General features: G+C 44.0%; 1 protein-coding gene across 1 annotated transcript in view; it reads right to left on the reverse strand.

Annotated features, from left to right (window-relative positions):
• The window catches only part of LOC139266317 (NACHT, LRR and PYD domains-containing protein 3-like), a 30,512-nt gene extending 12,009 nt beyond the window's left edge, over window positions 1-18,503 (reverse strand). The window contains exons 1-9 of the mRNA XM_070884138.1: window positions 18,494-18,503; window positions 18,080-18,211; window positions 17,954-17,977; window positions 13,326-15,102; window positions 6,757-6,843; window positions 6,294-6,464; window positions 5,117-5,287; window positions 3,036-3,152; window positions 2,303-2,473 (exon numbers count right to left, since the gene is read on the reverse strand). Of these exons, the coding sequence (XP_070740239.1) occupies window positions 2,303-2,473; window positions 3,036-3,152; window positions 5,117-5,287; window positions 6,294-6,464; window positions 6,757-6,843; window positions 13,326-15,102; window positions 17,954-17,977; window positions 18,080-18,211; window positions 18,494-18,503 (2,660 nt within the window). The remainder of the gene's footprint in view (window positions 1-2,302; window positions 2,474-3,035; window positions 3,153-5,116; window positions 5,288-6,293; window positions 6,465-6,756; window positions 6,844-13,325; window positions 15,103-17,953; window positions 17,978-18,079; window positions 18,212-18,493) is intronic.
• Between the last annotated feature and the right edge of the window lie 534 nt (window positions 18,504-19,037).

Below are 19,037 nucleotides of genomic sequence, written 5' to 3' on the forward strand. Positions count from 1 at the left end.
CTTTTTTAAAAATCGGAAAAATATTTATTTTTCTAAGACATTTATTAACTTTAATTTAAATTAATGTTAAATATGTCATGTTTTTTTTCTATTTTTTATTGGTGTTTTGGTGTTGGGGATGAGGTAGTGTTTCTGAATCACAATGAGAACTCCTGCTTACGGAGTTCCCATTATTATGAAAAAGAAACTAGTTTATCTGGATTGGCTGCCCAGTGCCATGTGACTCCAGTCCAGCTCTCTGTCCGTCCAGACGTGCACGCGCTCCGATGCACAGGGAGAGGAGGCCTCAGGACCAGGATCGCTGGTGGGCGCAGCAGCAAAGGTAAATGTGCATCTTTTGTCTAGAATTGAGTCGAATGCCCGCGGGAAGAAGGAACCGGGATTTCAGGGCCAATGGGCCCGAACTTGGTCGCAGCCAAAGCCTGCCCAAGTGCCGCCGAAAGGACCGCCAATGGCTGCCGAGAGACCGGGCGGTACTTTTCCAGGAAGATGCCTCTAAAAGAGGTGGCAGTACCACCCGGTGGCAAAATAACGGCTTACACCATCAATCTGGGCGTCAGTGGGCGGGAGCTCTCAATCTCATGCAGCAAATGCACTTGCCGCCTAAGTGCTGCCAAGGATGGAGTCGGGCCCAGGAGCTGAAAATAAAACCAATTCCAAAAAACCCACTGGAACACCTTCAGGAGACCCCATCCAGGTAAGACGCTGTAATAAACATTTTAAAAGATGTTCACTAACCTTTTTTTGCAGGTCTTCGTACTTACTGTCGGGGTTAGACCTGCCTTCATGCATTGGTCCTTCCCCCTGCTGGCGCCAACTCCCGCCCTCACCAATCTAGCAGCTCGGCGGGCGGGAGGACACTTGCACTCCTTGGCCGCCAGCAGCCGTCAGTGGGCAGTTCCCAGCGGTTCTCCCATCCTGCCCGCTCCAGCCCAAGTGGAAACTGGCACAGAGGGGAGACAGGCGACAAAACTCAGCGGCAATCAGCGGTAAGGCCACCAATATCAGGGCCAATGCCTTCAATGGGATAAAATATCCCAAAGCGCTTCACAGGAGCATTATAAACCAAAAATTGACACTGAACCACATAAAGAGATATTAGGGCAGATGTCAAAGATATAGGTTTTAGCGATCATCTTGAAGGAGAAAAGAGAGGAAGAGAGGCAGAGAGGATTAGAGAGGGAATTCCAGAGCTTAGGGCATTGGCAGCTGAAGGCACGGCCACCAATGGTGGAGCGATTAAAATCGGGGCAGCTCGAGGCCAGGATTAGAGGAGTGCAAATATCTCGGAGGGTTGTTGGGCTGGAGGAGACTACAGAGATAGGGAGGGGTGAGACTATGGAGGGATTTGAAGAAAGAATGAGGATTTTAACATTGAGACGTTGCTTAACTGGGAGCCAATGTAGATCAGTGAGCACAGTGCTGATGGGTGAATGGGATTTGGTGCGAGTTAGGACAGCAGAGTTTTGGATGACCTGAAGTTTATGTAGGGTAGAATGTGGGAGGCTGGCCAGAAGTGCCTTGGAATAGTCGAAATATCAAGGTAACAGGGACATTGATGAGGGTTTCAGCAGAAGATGAGCTGAGGCTGGGGCGGAGTTGGACGATGTTCTGGAGGTGGAAATAGGCGGTCTTAGTAATTTGTGGTCGGAAGTTAGTTTCGGGGTCAAATATGACACCAAGGTTGCAAACAGTCTGGGTCAGTCTCAGACAATTGCCAGGGAGAGGGATGAAGTCGGTTGCTAGGGAACGGAGTTTGTGGTGGGGACCGAAGACAATGGCTTCAGTCATCCCAACATTTAATTGGACAAAATTTCTGCTCATCCAGTAGTGGATGTCGGACAAGCATTCTGACAATTTAGAGATCGTGGAGGGGTTGAGAGAAGTGGGGGTGAGGTAGAGCTGGGTGTCATCAGCGTACATGTGAAAACTGATGCTCTGTTTTCGGATGATTTCGCCGAGGGTCAGCATGTAGATGAGAAATAGGAGGGGACCAAGTATAGATCCTTGGGGGACACCAGAGGTAATGGTGCAGGAGTGGGAAGAGAAGCCTTTGCAGATGATTCTCTGGCTACGATTAGATAGATAAGAATGGAACCAGGCGAGTGCAGTCCCATCTAGCTGGACAATGGTGGAGAGGAGTTGGTGGAGGACGATGTGATCAGCTGTGTTAAAGGCTGCAGACAGGTCGAGAAAACCGAGGAGGGATAGTTTACTTTGTCACAGTCACATAGACAGTATAGTGGAGGAAAATCTAGCCCTATATAGTGTCTCACAACATGATGCATTTATAGACACTTACTTTAACGATTGAATTTTACAGTTTGGTCCCTTCAGAATTTCACACATTGTAGTAATTCCCTCATTGTGTAAATTGTTAGAGCTGAGATCTAGCTCTGTCAGTATATGATTGTCTGACAGGGATGAGATGAGATCTGTACAACATTTCTGTGTGAGTGAATTCTTTGCCAACCTTTAAGATGCAAAAGAAATGTTGTAAGTTTGTAATGAAACATATACATGAAGGAAATAAACTAGAAGTTGTCATAGAAAAATAATTCAAACTCAAGTTTTAAAACTGAGGCATATCATTTTGAAAAAAAATGTGAATTGCCGGAGTGCAGTATCGGGGAAACACACACACACCAATATACACCTATACATGCACATACACATACACACACAGACACACACACACACCAATATACACCTATACATGCACATACACATATACACACACAGACACACACACACACCAATATACACCTATACATGCACACACACAGACACACACAGACACACACACACCAATATACACCTATACATGCACATACACATATACACACACAGACACACACACACACACCAATATACACCTATACATGCACATACACATATACACACACAGGCACACACACACACCAATATACACCTATACATGCACATACACATATACACACACACACAGACACAGACTCACAAACAGTTTTTTTTGTGTGAGTAGGAGAATGTGGTTAGTTACAAAATATGCTTACCGTAGACTTTGTAATGTACAATTTTTGCTTGCCAGTACATTGCACAATATTTCAGCTCCAGGTGTGTCCTCATAGGTGCCCATTATTCCAAAATCAAACGCAAATATAGAATTTAACCTAAACAGAATACAAATCAGCTTGGAAACAAAGTGCACTGCTTCTACTCATTGACAACATTTGTTTAATACTGTCAAGAAAAATGACAATGAATTTGGATCAATTATGAGCATTCAAGACAGCAAACATATAATGATGTGAGGTTTTGGTTCTCACCTACTTTACTTGGAAATGTCTGTGGCTTCAAGCTCGAACATATTTGTATTGTATCTTTGCTTCGTGATTTATTTGAGGTTAATAGGACATATTCTTAGGTCGCAGTTCGATTTGTTGGCAGTAATTTTTGATTTTGCAGCAGGTATTAAACTGGTGCTTGCGGATTGGCTGCCCGTTAAACACGCCACCTGATTTTCCTTTCCATTGAAAGTGTGGCTAACCGCCAGTTTCTTGCCCATGTTGAAACTGCAAATTATTCCCATTGTGTCAAGTTGGGTACATTACTTTAGTGAGGATGTCAATGCCGTGGAAGAGATAGACTAAGATAATACCAGGCTTTAGTTACAAGGAGAAACTGAGGAACTTTTCATTAAACTAGAGAAGGTTAAGCGTAGATCTGATAAATATGTTCAAAATTAGGATGAACTTTGATAAGGTAAATAGAGAAAAACTATTTCCGTTGTTGGTGATCACAGGGCAGATATTTAGAAGAATCGGCAAAAAGAAACAAAGGGAGAGGTTAGAAAACTTGTTTTTTGATGTAGAGGGTTGTTAGACCATGTAATTCCAACATTTATTTATTTGTAGCCTTTAAATCTGGACACCTGTCATCAGCATCATCATAGGCTGTCCCTTGGAATCGAGGAAGACTTGCTTCCACTTCTGAAGTGGCTGAACAGTCCAATACGAGAGCCACAGACTCTGTCACAGGTGGGACAGATAGTCGTTGGGGGAAGGGGAGGGTCGGACTGGTTTGCCACACGCTCTTTCTGCTGCCTGCGCTTGATTTCTGCATGCTCTCGGTGTTGAGACTCGAAGTGCTCAGCGCCCTCCCGGATGCACTTTCTCGACTTAGGGTGGTCTTTGGCCAGGGACTCCCAGATGTCAGTGGGAATGTTGCACTTTATCAGGGAGGCTTTGATGGTGACCCTGTAATGTTTCCGCTGCCCACCTTTGGCTCATTTGCCGTGAAGGAGTTCCGCATAGAGCACTTGCTTTGGGAATCTCGTGTCTGGCATGTGAACTTTGTGGCCTGCCCAGTGGAGCTGATCGAGTGTGGCCAGTGCTTCAATGCTGGGGATGTTGGCCTGGACGAGGACGCTGATGTTGGTGTGCCTATCCTCCCAGGGGATTTGTAGAATCTTGCAGAGACATCGTTGATGGTATATCTCCAGCGACTTGAGGTGTCTACTGTACATGGTCCATGCCTCTGAGCCATACAGGAGGGCGGGTATTACTACAGCCCTGTAGACCATGAGCTTGGTGGCAGTTTTGAGGACCTGTAACTCATGACTGGATAATATTTTCTGAACAAGTAGCTGAGGTGAGGGGTAATGGTACAGGGCTTCTCTGAGATTTCATGGATTCTTCAGGCATGCCTTAATATCAGCCAGGATATAATTACAATTTGGAGGATCAGCAGCAAATGTTTTTTTTAAACCTCCCTTATCAAATGTCGTCAATTTTACAGGCTATATACGATAACAGCTTCGGGAATTAGATTGGATCCAGTCCTAGAGCATTTACTTGATTAAAGCACCCCTAAAAAGTAACTTGTGGCCATCAAGTCTGCCATACTAGGCACTACCAACATCTCCCGAGTAAGTTCGTGAGGTGGAAAGTTAGTTGACAATTGTAAGGAGTGTTTATGGCAGGGTATCGCTGAAAATTAGCATTGGATTATATCCAACTTTACATTTACTGAAGTAATAAATTAAGACAAATAAAATACAAGGCAAAGCATTTCACAAAAAAGAGACAAAGGTGCAAACCCAACTGATGGTCAGCACTAATAGTGATTTACGTACCCCAGCTTTTGTAATTTACAGTTCTCTTTCGTCAGTGCCTTAGATAGTTCCTGTAGTCCTTCCTCACCTATTCTATTATTACTCAGATCCAGCTCTACCAGGGTCTTGTTTGTCTCAAGCACAGAGATCAAGTACTCACAACAACTGGGTGTTAGTTTATTACCACCCACACTATGGAGATAAAAAAGACAAATTACAAACCAAAATACTGGAAATACTGAGTGACACCAAAGTACTGTACCTGACTACACAAAATTCACTTTAATGCAGCTCTCCTGGGGATTTTCTTGTGCATCCTTGGTTAAAATAATGGTTTGCTTCTGATCACTTTGTAAAGTGACCAGCTCCATAAAAGTCAAAGTTGGAAAATCAGCAGCAATCCCCTGACTGTACTATCAACTTTCTGGTTTCAATGTAGTTCTGCAACTGAGAATTTCTCTGCAAAGGAAGCAGGTGGTTACGAAATAATGACAGATACAAAAGAATAAAAGGACTGAGTGATTTGATTTGAAACTATTTTCTCTTACAGTCACCTCTACTTAACATAGAAATATAGAAAATAGCAGCAGTAGTAGGCCATTCGGCCCTTCAAGTCTGCACCGCCATTCAATATCCTCTATCTTAGCACCATATTCTCGCTTTTTCCCCATACCCTTGATGCCTTTTGTGTCTAGAAATCTATCTATCTCCCTCTTAAATATATTCAGTGATTTGGCCTCCACAGCCTTCTGTGGTAGAGAATTCCACAGGTTCACCACCCTCTGAGTGAAAACATTTCTCCTCATCTCGGTCCTAAATTTCCTACCCCATATCCTGAGACTGTGACCCCTTGTTCTAGACTTCCCAGCCCAGGGAAACATCCTCCCCGCATCCAGTCTGTCCAACCCCGTCAGAATTTTATACGTTTCAATGAGATCCCCTCTTATTCTTCTAAACTCCAGTGAATACAGGCCTAGTCAACCCAATCTCTTCTCATACGACAATCCTGCCATCCCAGAAATCAGTCTGGTGAACCTTCGTTGCACTCCCTTTATGGCAAGTATTTCCTTCCTTCGGTAAAAACATGACATGGTATAATGGTGATAAACCTACTGAGTGTAAATGAAAAGGCCATCATGGATTTTTACATTTATCACTAGATATGCACTGTAAATAAATCCTTAAGGCATTTGCTTACCTTAGTGTTTGCAGAGTGCACTGCTCATCTTTTAGGGCATTGCAAAGAATACTAACGCCTTGGTCTAGTATATTATTATCACTCAAGTCCAGGAGTATTATTCTGTGGTTAACGTTCAGAGCAGTAACAAGTTGCTCACAACTTTTATGAGTAAGATTGTTTCCATCTAATCTAAACAATGCAAAAAATAAGACAATACCTGTAATGCATGGAACAATGGCATTCAGAATACAGCATGCATTTTATTTTGGATGTAGGTACTGCTTTTAAACGGGAAGACACGTGCTACATCGATGCCGATCAAAATATCTTGGTTTGGATATTCGTTAAAGTATTTAATTATGCAGAGACTGTCCATCCATTATTGCTTCACAGTCCTGTGTGCTATATGTTTGTATGTGAGACAAATAGTGACATAATGGAAATATTCTTAATATTGTGCACACAATACATTCTTACTTACTTCAAATTTTGTAATTTGCAATCCCGCCTTTGCATCACTTCAGAGAGTATTTTGAGTCCAGCATCTCTGATATTGGCCCCAGATAATCTAAATATGAACAGATTTCAAACAAAAACCAGCAGTATGAGAAATAAAACTCATCATCCTGTGTGCCTATATTCGATTACCTATGCTGATAAAGGATATTTAAAGAAAGACTTGCATTTATATAACACCTTTCACAACCTCAGGACGTCCTAAGCACTTTACAGCCAATCAAGTACATTTAGGCTGCAGCCATATTCACCCAGAAATCGCGGCCTCCCTGGTCTGTACGGAGTGTGTACGGACCCAGGAAGGCATTGCAAAAGCCAGTTTTCAGAGCACAGAGCTCCAGCTTAACAGATCCTCCATGTTGTGTATCTGTAAAGCATGCACTCCCATATTCCGCCACCAGGGAGCTCATCCCCTGAAGTCCCAAGGGATCCCAGCATCCCTTGGGAGCACTATATATAAGCCGGCCCCTAAGGCCTGTTCCTCATTCTGGAGTGTCTTAATAAAGACTGAGGTCACTGTTACTTTAACCCCCCTGTGTGCAGTCTCATCTGTGTTAGGAACACAATAACTGGCGATGAGTATACGAATCCAACGCAAAGATGCAGCAAACTGTGGGCATCCTGGAGAAGTTCTCGGAGGCTGAGGACTGGGAAGCCTATGTCGAACGGCTAGACCAGTACTTTGTAGCCAATGAGCTGGACGGAGAAGGAAGCACCGCAAAAAGGAGAGCGGTCCTCCTCACAGTCTGCGGGGCACCGACCAACAGCCTCATGAAGAATCTTCTGGCTCCGGTGAAACCAGCAGATAAGTCGTATGAGGAGCTGTGTACACTGTTTCGGGAGCATCTTAACCCGAGGGAGAGCGTGCTGATGGCGAGGTATCGGTTCCACACGTGCCAGCGATCTGAAGGTCAGGAAGTGGCGAGCTATGTCTCCGAGCTAAGGCAACTTGCAGGACAATGTGAGTTTGATGGCTACCTGGAGCAGATGCTCAGAGACTTTTTTGTACTGGACATTGGCCACGAGACCATCCTATGAAAACTTTTGACTGGAGAGACACCGACCCTCAGTAAGGCCATTGCGATAGCACAGGCGTTTATGTCCACCAGTGATAACACCAAACAAATCTCTCAGCACACAAGTGTTAGCAATGTTCATAAAATAACTGGAACTGTGTTTGCAAGCAGGAATGTACAGGGCAGAAACCACAAGTCTGCAACTGCCAGCAGGCCTCAGGTGACCCAGATGACTCAGAGTCCGCAACAAAGGATGAATGCAAGGCAATTCACATCTTGTTGGCGCTGCGGAGGATTCCATTCAGCCTATTCATGCCGCTTCAAAGGGTATGTTTTCAAGAGCTGTGGAACAATGGGGCACCTCCAACGAGCTTGCAGCTGCTAACCACCACGTGGCAGAGGAAGATCGGTCCATGGTGGATCAAAGCAATTTTGAGCCTCAGAGAGAGGAGGCAGATGCTGAAGTACACGGGGTGCACACATTTTCGACGAAATGTCCACCTATAATGATAATTGTAAAATTGAATGGCTTACCCGTAGCCATAGAACTGGACACTGCCGCTAGCCAATCCATCATGAGTAAAAAGATGTTTGAGAGACTGTGGTGCAACAAGGCACTCAGACCAGCCCTGAGCCCCATCCACAAGAAACTGAGAACGTACACCAAAGAGCTCATCACTGTCCTGGGCAGCGCCATGGTCAAGGTCACCTACGAGGGCACAGTGCACGAACTGCCACTCTGGATTGTCCCGGGCGATGGCCCCACATTGCTTGGAAGGAGCTGGCTGGGCAAAATCTGCTGGAACTGGGATGACATCCGAGCGCTATCACATGTCGATGAGGCCTCATGTACCCAGGTTCTTAACAAATTTCCTTCCCTTTTTGAGCCAGGCATTGGAAACTTTTCCGGGGCGAAGGTGCAGATCCACTTGGTCCCAGAGGCACGACCCATTCACCACAAGGCGCGAGCAGTACCTCACATGATGAGGGAGAGAGTGGAAATCGAGCTGGACAGGCTGCAATGCGAAGGCATCATCTCCCCAGTGGAATTCAGCAAGTGGGCCAGCCCGATTGTTCCAGTACTCAAAAGTGATGGCACAGTCAGGATTTGAGGCGATTATAAAGTAACTATTAATCGTTTCTCGCTACAGGACCAATACCCGCTACCTAAGGCAGACGACCTATTTGCGACGCTGGCAGGAGGCAAGACGTTCATCAGGCTCGACCTGACTTCGGCCTACATGATGCAGGAGCTGGAGGAGTCTTTGAAGGGCTTCACCTGCATCAACACGCACAAGGGACTGTTTATCTACAACAGATGCCCGCTTGGAATTCGGTCGGTTGCAGCGATCTTCCAGAGAAACATGGAGAGCCCACTCAAGTCGGTACCACGTACAGTGGTTTTTCAGGACGACATATTGGTCACGGGTCGGGACACTGTCGACCACCTACAAAACCTGGAGGAGGTCCTCCAGCGACTGGATCGTGTAGGGCTGCAGCTGAAAAGGTCGAAATGCAAACAGAAGTGGAGTTTTTGGGAAGACTTTTCGCAGCGGAAGGCATTCGGCCCACAGACACCAAGACAGAGGCGATCAGGAACGCACCCAGGCCACAGAATGTCACGGAACTGTGGTCGTTCCTGGGACTCCTCAACTATTTTGGTAACTTTCTACCGGGATTAAGCACCCTCTTATTGTGTTATTGCATAAAGGTGAGAAATGGGTATGGGAAAAAAAACAAGTAATTGCTTTTGAGAAAACCAGAAACATTTTATGCTCCAACAAGCTGCTTGTATTGTATAACCTGTGTAAAAGACTTGTGCTAGAATGTGATGCATCGCCATACGGAGTCGGGTGTGTATTACAACAAGCTAACGTTGCGGGGAAGTTGCAACCTGTCACCTATGCTTCCAGGAGCTTGTCTAAGGCTGAGAGGGCCGACAGCATGATTGAGAAAGAGGCATTAGCGTGTGTGTTCGGGGTAAAGAAAATGCATCAGTACCTGTTTGGCCTCAAATTTGAGCTGGAAACTGATCACAAGCCCCTCATATCCCTGTTCGCTGAAAATAAGGGGATAAATACTAATGCCTCAGCCCGCATACAAAGGTAGGCACTCACACTATCAGCATATAACTAGACCATCCGCCACAGGCCAGGCACTGAGAACTGTGCAGCTGCTCTCAGTCGGCTACCATTGCCCACCACGGGTTGGAAATGGCGCAGCCTGCAAACTTGTTGATGGTGGCGCAGCCCGCAGACTTGTTGATGGTCATGGAAGCATTTGAAACTGATAAATCACCTGTCACGGCCCACCAGATTGGGACTTGGATCAGCCAAGATCCTCTGCTGTACCTAGTAAAAAACTGTATACTGCATGGGAGCTAGGCCAGCATCCCCGTTGAAATGCAAGAGCCAATCAAGCCGTTCCAGTGGCGAAAGGACGAGCTGTCCATTCAGGCAGACTGCCTGTTGTGGGGTAACCACGTAGTGCTACCCAAAAAGGGCAGGGAGACGTTCATCTCGGATTTCTAGCACACACCCGGCTATAGTAATAATGAAAGCGATAGCCAGATCCCACGTGTGGTGGCCCGGCATCGACTCTGACTTAGAGTCCTGTGTGCGGCAATGCAGCGTGTGTGCTCAGTTGAGCAACGCGCCCAGAGAGGCACCACTAAGTTTGTGGTCCTGGCCCTCCAGACCATGGTCGAGGATCCATGTCGACTATGCGGGCCCGTTTCTCGGTAAAATGTTCCTGGTGGTGGTGGATGCTTTTTCTAAATGGATTGAATGTGAAATAATGTCGGGAAGCACCGCCACCGCCACCATTGAAAACCTGAGGGCCATGTTTGCCATCCACGGCCTGCCTGACATACTGGTCAGCGACAATGGGCCATGTTTCACCAGTGCCAAATTTTAAGAATTCATGACCCGCAATGGGATCAAACATGTCACCTCGGCCCCATTTAAACCAGCCTCCAATGGGCAGGCAGAGCGGGCAGTACAAACCATCCAACAGAGCCTTAAAAGAGTCCCGCCTGTCCCGAGTACTGCTCAGCTATCGCACGAGACCCCACTCGCTCACAGAGGTACCCCCGGCTGAGCTACTCATGAAAAGGACACTTGAAACCAAACTCTCGCTGGTTCACCCCAACCTGCATGATCAGGTAGCAAGCAGGCGGCAGTATTGTACAAGCCTCACCTTGTAAATAGTTTTCACTTTGAATTTGTGGGGGAGTGATGTTGTAGTCCCAAGGGATCCCAGCATCCCTTGTGAGCACTGTATATAAGCCGGCCCCTGAGGCCTGTTCCTCACTCTGGAGTGTCTTAATAAAGACTGAGGTCACTGTTACTTTAACTTCCCTGTGTGCAGCCTCATCTGTGTTAGGAACACAATACTCCGTATCTCAGGAGCGAGGACGTTTGCAAGGGCAAGATTGCGGTATTTGCCCATATCTTGCCCAGCAAATGTCCTCAAAACTCTCGCGCCTGATAAAAGCAGGCGCATAGCCTACTTTTACAGTCATAAGCGTCTTAAAACACACTTTAAACATGAAAAATAAAATTAAAAATACACATTTTATTTTTAAAAACCCTGCCCACTACGTTAAATTTATTTTAAACCATAATTTAAAAAACGTTTTAAAAACCCGGAAGAAAATGCTTTCTCTAAGATATTTATTAAGTTTAATTTCAATTCATTTTAATTATGTGAGGTGTTTTTTATTTTTTATTTGGTGTTATTGTGTTTGTTTTTTTCTCAATTAATAGCAATGAGAACTTGTAGATACGGAGTTCCCATTGCTATTAATTGAGAATACTGCACTTGATTGGTCGAGCAGTCACACGTGACTGCACCTTCTGCGTAGGAATCTCGAGGACGGAAGCGCGCTTCACAGCGCGGGAAGAAAAGGCCTCCCCTCCGGAATCTCAGGCTCCTTCCAGACCACCAGGTAATTTCATAGAAATGTTGCTGGTCGGAGACAATTGCCCGCGGGAAGCCTCCGACGGCAATTTCAGGGCCATTGTGTTACTAGTCTGAAACCTGTGGGTGTAGAATGTGACTCACCACTGGAATATACCTTGTTAAACTTCTTTACTGTGAACTGTACTCCAGCCATCAGCAGAGAGTTTTACAAATGTGTGCACATACACATCCGCAGAGCATTGCTTCCAGTCGGTAACTTTTTGATGTTTTGAGAGCACATTAAAAAGACCCTGTTGGCTATTCTTGCCTGACAATTGGATGACCGTCAGAAGAGATTCTGGTGGGTGCCTTGGAGACCTCTTTGATAATAATTCTGCTCTAGACAGGTGCTGTTCTGAAACTTGTAGTGAACGCTCCTTCCCTGGTTATAACCATCTTTACATTAGCCGGGAGGGTGGTTAGTCCTTTATGGGCTGTCAGGACCCATACGATGAAGGGGCACCGACACTCACCGGACTTGTAACCTGCTGGATGTCAATCCGATTTCAGAGCTGGGCTCCAGTCTCCACTCAGCCGGACTGTCTGAAACAGGGTTCAAATCCTGGACCTTTTAACCCAGAGGCAGGAATGCTACCACTAAGCCAAAGGCTTAAGCTGATGTCAATGTTAGGGTTGCCAACCCTCCAGGATTATCCTGGATTCTCCAGGAATTAAAGATTAATCTCCTGGACACCGCTGTGAGCAACCCATGAGGAAAATCATGGGGGCATGAAAACAGTTGTGTGTTTTTTTTTCATTTTCTTTGAACATTTTTGTTTATTAGTTATACAAAAATTGGAGATGGGAATAATCGCAGTTTGACTGGGAGGAGTGGTTGGAGCTAGCAGGAAAGGATGAACAGGCTGGTCTCTTCTCTCTTGAAAAGAGAAGGCTCAGGGGTGACCTAATAGAGGTCTTTGAAATGATGAACGGTTTTGATAGAGTAGATCCAGAGAAAGTGTTTCTACTTGTGGGGAAGAGCATAACTAGAGGCCATCAATATAAGATAGTCACCAAGAAACCCAATAGGGAATTCAGAAGAAACTTCTTTACCCAGAGAGTGGTGAGACTGTGGAACTCGCTACCACAGGGAGTGGTTGAAGCGAATAGTATGGATACATTTAAGGGGCGGTTAGAGAAGCATATTAGGGAGCAGGGAACAGAGGGTTATGCTGATAGGGATAGATGAGGAAGGATGGGAGGAGACTCGAGTGGAGCATAAACACTGGCATGGACTGGTTGGGCCCAATGGCCTGTTTCTGTGCTGTATATCCTGTGTAACTCTATTTAAACCTGCAGGAATATGTTCAACCAATAATGCGTTTCAAAATAATCATTTTACCCTTTGTAAGTGATGCTAAGGTGCTGGGTAGAGTGGTGCAGGTCCAATTTAGCAACTGGACTTCAGACATACACAGCATATCAGAACAGATAAAAACTGAGTGGAGCTACAGAGAGACAACCCGATGTTGCATAAATGGAGAACCCACAGCACAACCACATAGCGTCAGTTCTGAATCTAGGAAAATAATATTACATCAAAGCAAATACTCACTTTATCCCCGTAAAATAGTTTGCAATTAGCAACAGTCTTTGTATGCCAATGGATGGCAGTCTGTATAGTGACAGATCCAATTCTCGGTAGTTTTCTTCTGACATTTGCAAAACAAAAGCTAGCGCTGAGCACTGAGCAGGTGAGAGTCTCCCAGAAGAAAAGGTCCCGGATTTAAATGCAGCTTTTATTTCACTGAGGGCAGACATGTCACTTAATTCATTTAGGCAGTGCAGAATGTTAATGGTTTGTTCCGGAGGAATATTTGTCTGCAAGGTTTTTTTCAAGAATTTAACGATTTTCTTCGAATCGTCTTTTACCTTGTTGTTCGTGTCATTTACAAGAAGCCCCTTCAAAAAGTCATGACTTTGCTTTGTGCCTAATCCACAAAGGAATCTGAGGAAAAACTCCTGACGACCCTTTCCATCTCTAGCCGCAGACTCGCAGGCTTCTTTACATATCTGGGAATAGCTGCGTTTTTCAAACATTTTGAAACTTTTCCCAAAGGCATTCTTTTTCTGGTTGTGAAAGGAAAGAAAAATATACAGAGCTGCAAAATATTCCTGTACTGCCAAATGGACAAAAGTGTAATCCGTTTCTTCAGATAAATCGTTGTCAGTGACAATCTCTTTGCAAAACCCACCACAAACGAACGAGAGTTCAAGTTTGTGTGCCTTCAATTCTGTCTCATTGAATAAGACTGTCTGGGAAACATTTTTGGAACTTTTTTCAAAGGCCAGCTTCCCCAGTTTGAAGATTGAATCGCGCTTTGAGTGCAGACATTTAGTCTGATCACCTTTTTGTACAAATTCGAGTTTTTCCTGTTGATATAGAATCAAATGAACCAGGAAGTGAGAATACACTTCTGTTAATGTCTGAGGTATTTCATCCTTCATTTCTTCAGATTTCAACACAGCTTCCAAAACAATGAACAAAATAGAGCAGAAGGCAGGGACAGAGCACATGAAAAACAGGCTTCTCTGTTTCTTCACAACTTGGATCAATTTTTTTGCCAGCTGCTGTTCTTTGCATCGCCTCCGGAAATAATCTTCCTTTTCCTGGTCTTGGAATCCTTTGATTTCAGTCATCCGGTCTATGTGGTTATGAGGAATGTTGTTTTTTGTTCCGGGCCGGGTAGTTATCCAAATGGAAGCCGAAGGAATAAGCTGCCGTTTGAGGAGATTGACGAGTAAAGTGTCAACTGTGACCGCCGTGGTCACATCTCGACACACGATGTGTTTGTTAAAATCGACATCGAGTTTACCGTCTGACAGCCCGTCAAAGATAAACAGGGATCGCATCGAGTCATTTGCCAAAATGTTCCCACACTTTTCCATATGTGGGTAGTGCATTTTGACAAGTTCAGGTAGAGTGGTGTCCTTTTTGTTTTCGGACAATAAACTGATCTCAGTGAAAGGAAACATAAATATGAAATCGTACTCGGACAGTGCACTGCCAGTGGCCCAATCATAAATTAGTTTCTGTACAAGAACTGATTTTCCAATGCCAGCTATCCCCTTTGTAACTACAGTCATGGGTGCTTTGTCCTGTCCAGGTGGTGGCTTGAAAATATGACCGAGTTCGATAAATGTATCTGCCGTCCCATCAGACTCAGCTTCATTAGGATTCTCGCTTTTTTTGCTTTCAGTAATGCCTACATTAATAAATCGCTCACACAGAAAAACTTGTTTTCCTCCTTGCCCCCCGTGTTCCATCATGTGTTCAAACCTTTCTCTTAATTTATTTTTGTGTGTCACTTTGAGATTTTCCAAATCAGCCTCTATGATGGAAGAGAAATGCAGAAATAAAAAGAAACAGTTCTCAAGATAAATGTGGAAGAGTCTCTTAGAACATAAGAACATAAGAAATAGGAACAGGAGTAGGCCATACAGCCCTTCGAGCCTGCTCTGCCATTCAATAAGATCATGGCTGATCTGATCATGGACTCAGCTCCACTTCCTTGCCCGCTCCCCATTACCCCTTATTCCCTTATCATTTAAGGAACTGTCTATTTCTGTCTTAAATTTATTCAATGACCCAGCTTCCACAGCTCTCTCAGGCAGCCAATTCCACAGATTTTCAACCCTCTCAGAGAAGAAATTTCTCCTCATCTCTGTTTTAAACGCGCGGCCCCTTATACTAAGATTATGCCCCCTAGTTTTAGTCTCCCCCATCAGTGGAAACATCCTCTCTGCATTCACATTGTCAAGCTCCCTCATAATCTTATACTTTTCGATAAGATCACCTCTCATTCTTCTGAATTCCAATGAGTAGAGGCCCAACCTCCTCAACCTTTTCTCATAAGTCAACCCCCTCATCCCTGGAATCAACTAGTGAACCTTCTCTGAACTGCCTTCAAAGCAAGTATATCCTTTCGTAAATATGGAAACCAAAACTGCATGCAGTATTCCAGGTGTGACCTCACCTATAACTTGTACAACTGTAGCAAGACTTCCCTGCTTTTATACTCCATTCCCTTTACAATAAAGGCCAAGATTCCATTGGCCTTCCTGATCACTTGCTGTACCTGCATACTATCCTTTTGTGTTTCATGCACAAGTACCCCCAGGTCCCGCTGTACTGCAGCACTTTGCAATCTTTCTCCATTTAAATAATAACTTGCTCTTTGGTTTTTTCTGCCAAAGTGCATGACCTCACACTTTCCAACATTATACTCCATCTGCCAAATTTTTGCCCACTCACTTAACCTGTCTATGTCCTTTTGCAGATTTTTTGTGCCTCCTCACACATTGCTTTTCCTCCCATCTTTGTATCGTCAACAAACTTGGCTACGTTACACTCAGTCCCTTCTTCCAAGTCGTTAATATAGATTGTAAATAGTTGGAGTCCCAGCACTGATCCCTGCGGCAGCCTCTTAGCTGCAAGTTGGTTCAACTGCCAGATCTGTTTTTTTACAATCGAGGAACAGTTTTCAAGAAGCCAGACTGCACTTGATTACAATCATTTGCAATAATGCAGGTCATTTCATGTAAAAAAAAAACAACCCAAGGCATTTTTCGAAGGCGATTGGACGGCAAGCAGAGGTTTGGGGGGAAGTTAGTGAGGATCAGAGGGTGTGAGCTGGATACAGGGCTGAGGTTTGGGGGGAAGTTAGTGAGGAGCAGAGGGTGTGAGCTGGATACAGGGCTGAGATTTGGGGGGAAGTTAGTGAGGAGCAGAGGGTGTGAGCTGGATACAGGGCTGAGGTTTGGGGGGAAGTTAGTGAGGAGCAGAGGGTGTGAGCTGGATACAGGGCTGAGGTTTGGGGGGAAGTTAGTGAGGAGCAGAGGGTGTGAGCTGGATACAGGGCTGAGGTTTGGGGGGAAGTTAGTGAGGAGCAGAGGGTGTGAGCTGGATACAGGGCTGAGGTTTGGGGGGAAGTTAGTGAGGAGCAGAAGGTGTGAGCTGGATACAGAGCTGAGGATTGGGGGGAAGTTAGTGAGGAGCAGAAGGTGTGAGCTGGATACAGAGCTGAGGATTGGGGTGAAGTTAGTGAGGAGCAGAAGGTGTGAGCTGGATACAGGGCTGAAGGAAGTTGCGAGCATAGAGGGAGGCAAGATCATGAGGGATTTATAAAAAAGGACAAAGATTTTGAAATCACAACGGTAGGGAATGGGGGGCCAGAGGAAGAGTGATAGTTGCACAGGAGTTAATATGAAATTGGATGCAGGAAGTGGAGTTCTGGATGAAATAAAAAAAGAAAGAGTTTCTTTTATATAGCGCCTATCACAACCACCGAATGCCTCAAGCACTTTACATCCAATGAAGTACTTTTGGAGTGTAGTCACTGTTGTAATGTGGAAAACACAGCAACCAATTTGTGCACAGCAGGCTCCCACAAACAGCAACGTGATAATGACCAGATAATTTGTTTGTTATAATGATTGAGGGATAAATATTGGCCAGAGCACTGGGGATAACTCCCCTGCTCTTCTTCGAATAATGCCGTGGGATCTTTTACATCCACCTGAGAGAGCAGATGGGGCCTTGGTTTAAAATCTTATCCAAAAACAGCACCTCCAACAGTGCAGCACTCTACTTGAGTGTCATCATAGAGTTTGTACTCAAGTTTCTGGAGTGGGACTTCAACACACAACCTTCTGACTCAGAGGCAAGCATGCTACCCACTGAGCCACAGAAATGCAAGGTAAAGCTTGGGAGCACACAAGAGGGGACATTACAGGAGTTGTGCTCTGGGGTGATGAATACATAAATGCAGATTTTGGTAGCAGATGTTGTGAGGCAGGACTAGCGGCAGCCAATATGATGGAAGCAGATGTAGACGGGCTTTCAGATAGTCTTGATGTGAAGTGTGAAGCTTGGAATCAAACAGGATACCAGGGTTGTGCACTGTTGGTCAAGCCTGTGCAACCAGACTGGATACAAAAAGAGCTTAGGACTAACGTGTACAATTTCCAATTGGAGCTGGAAAAAATGACCATAACTATAAGTTGAGCTGTATATCAAGCCACTTGCTAATCTTTCCATGACTGTGAGTTGATCACGGGACATCTATAAGGTACAATATGGAGGACATTTTTTGGGGAAAGTAACTGAAATCAACAAGATCCTGATGTGTAACATAATTTACTTGTATATTTACTAATAAACAATGCTATTTTAATACTTACTTGTAAGTTCTTTTTCATGGGACCCTGAAAATTTAAAAAAACATTTCATGAACAAAAGTATCCTGAAAAATTTAGAAGTATCCAAATTTTTCAGCAAACACAACTGATAATGAAAAATTAGATTACCTCCATATTGGTGAACAATTGTCTTGTTGTCCATGGAGAGTGACACAGGGCCAGAGATATGATCACTTTGGATATTGGGTGCAAACAGTTTTCCACCACTTGTGACTGACTGCTGATTTTCAATCTTGTGGCCTTAATTATATTAACAATTTTAAATAATAAATAAATGTATAAAAACCTGCTTTATTCTCAAACAAACTTGTTGTTGAACTTTAAGAATATATTAAAAAAATACATTTAATTAGTTTTTAGTAGTTTTGCTAATTTACGATAACCTGCCTCTAAAAGCACATTTCTCAATAAGCTTCTGGAAATTTACCTACAAATGTATATTTACATTAAGTTGCTCCTAAATAAATTTATTGTTAGCTCATTTGCATAACTATTTTGTTACAAACATATTTGTTGACGTACCTGTCGCCATGGTGCAGATTTGTGGATCAGTACACTAAAAAATGGAAAACTCTGAAAGGAAAAATATCCACAAACAGTAAGTTTTGTTTTTGAATAGTGTTAAGATTGTATTTTATTTTTTATTTAATGCGTAATCACAGTACGAAAAAAATAGCAATTTCTAATCATGAAACAACAGTTACTTTATGTGGTATGTGTTACAATTTTATTTCTTTCTACCCTCACTTACTGTTGATTTTTTGCCTCCTGGATGGTAGATCAGTCTCCTGGTGAGTCCCAATTTCCTAGGCCTTTGAGAGTGTCTTCACTACGCTTACTATCTACATAATACACTTGGAACAATGAACAGAAAACAATTTTTAAGTTACAGGAACCACTCTTATGTTTCTGCAAGATATATCTCCTGTCCTTGATAAATGATACATCACATTTGTGCTTAATCTAGTTTTAAATATTAAGCAAATCTATCAAATTAATAATCAACAAGTGAATATGTAACAATATAACACACACACTGTAGAAATGCTGTTCTCTATTGCCTGAA

This window comes from Pristiophorus japonicus, chromosome 6 (assembly GCF_044704955.1).
Source record: "Pristiophorus japonicus isolate sPriJap1 chromosome 6, sPriJap1.hap1, whole genome shotgun sequence".
Taxonomy (NCBI): Eukaryota; Metazoa; Chordata; class Chondrichthyes; family Pristiophoridae; genus Pristiophorus; species Pristiophorus japonicus.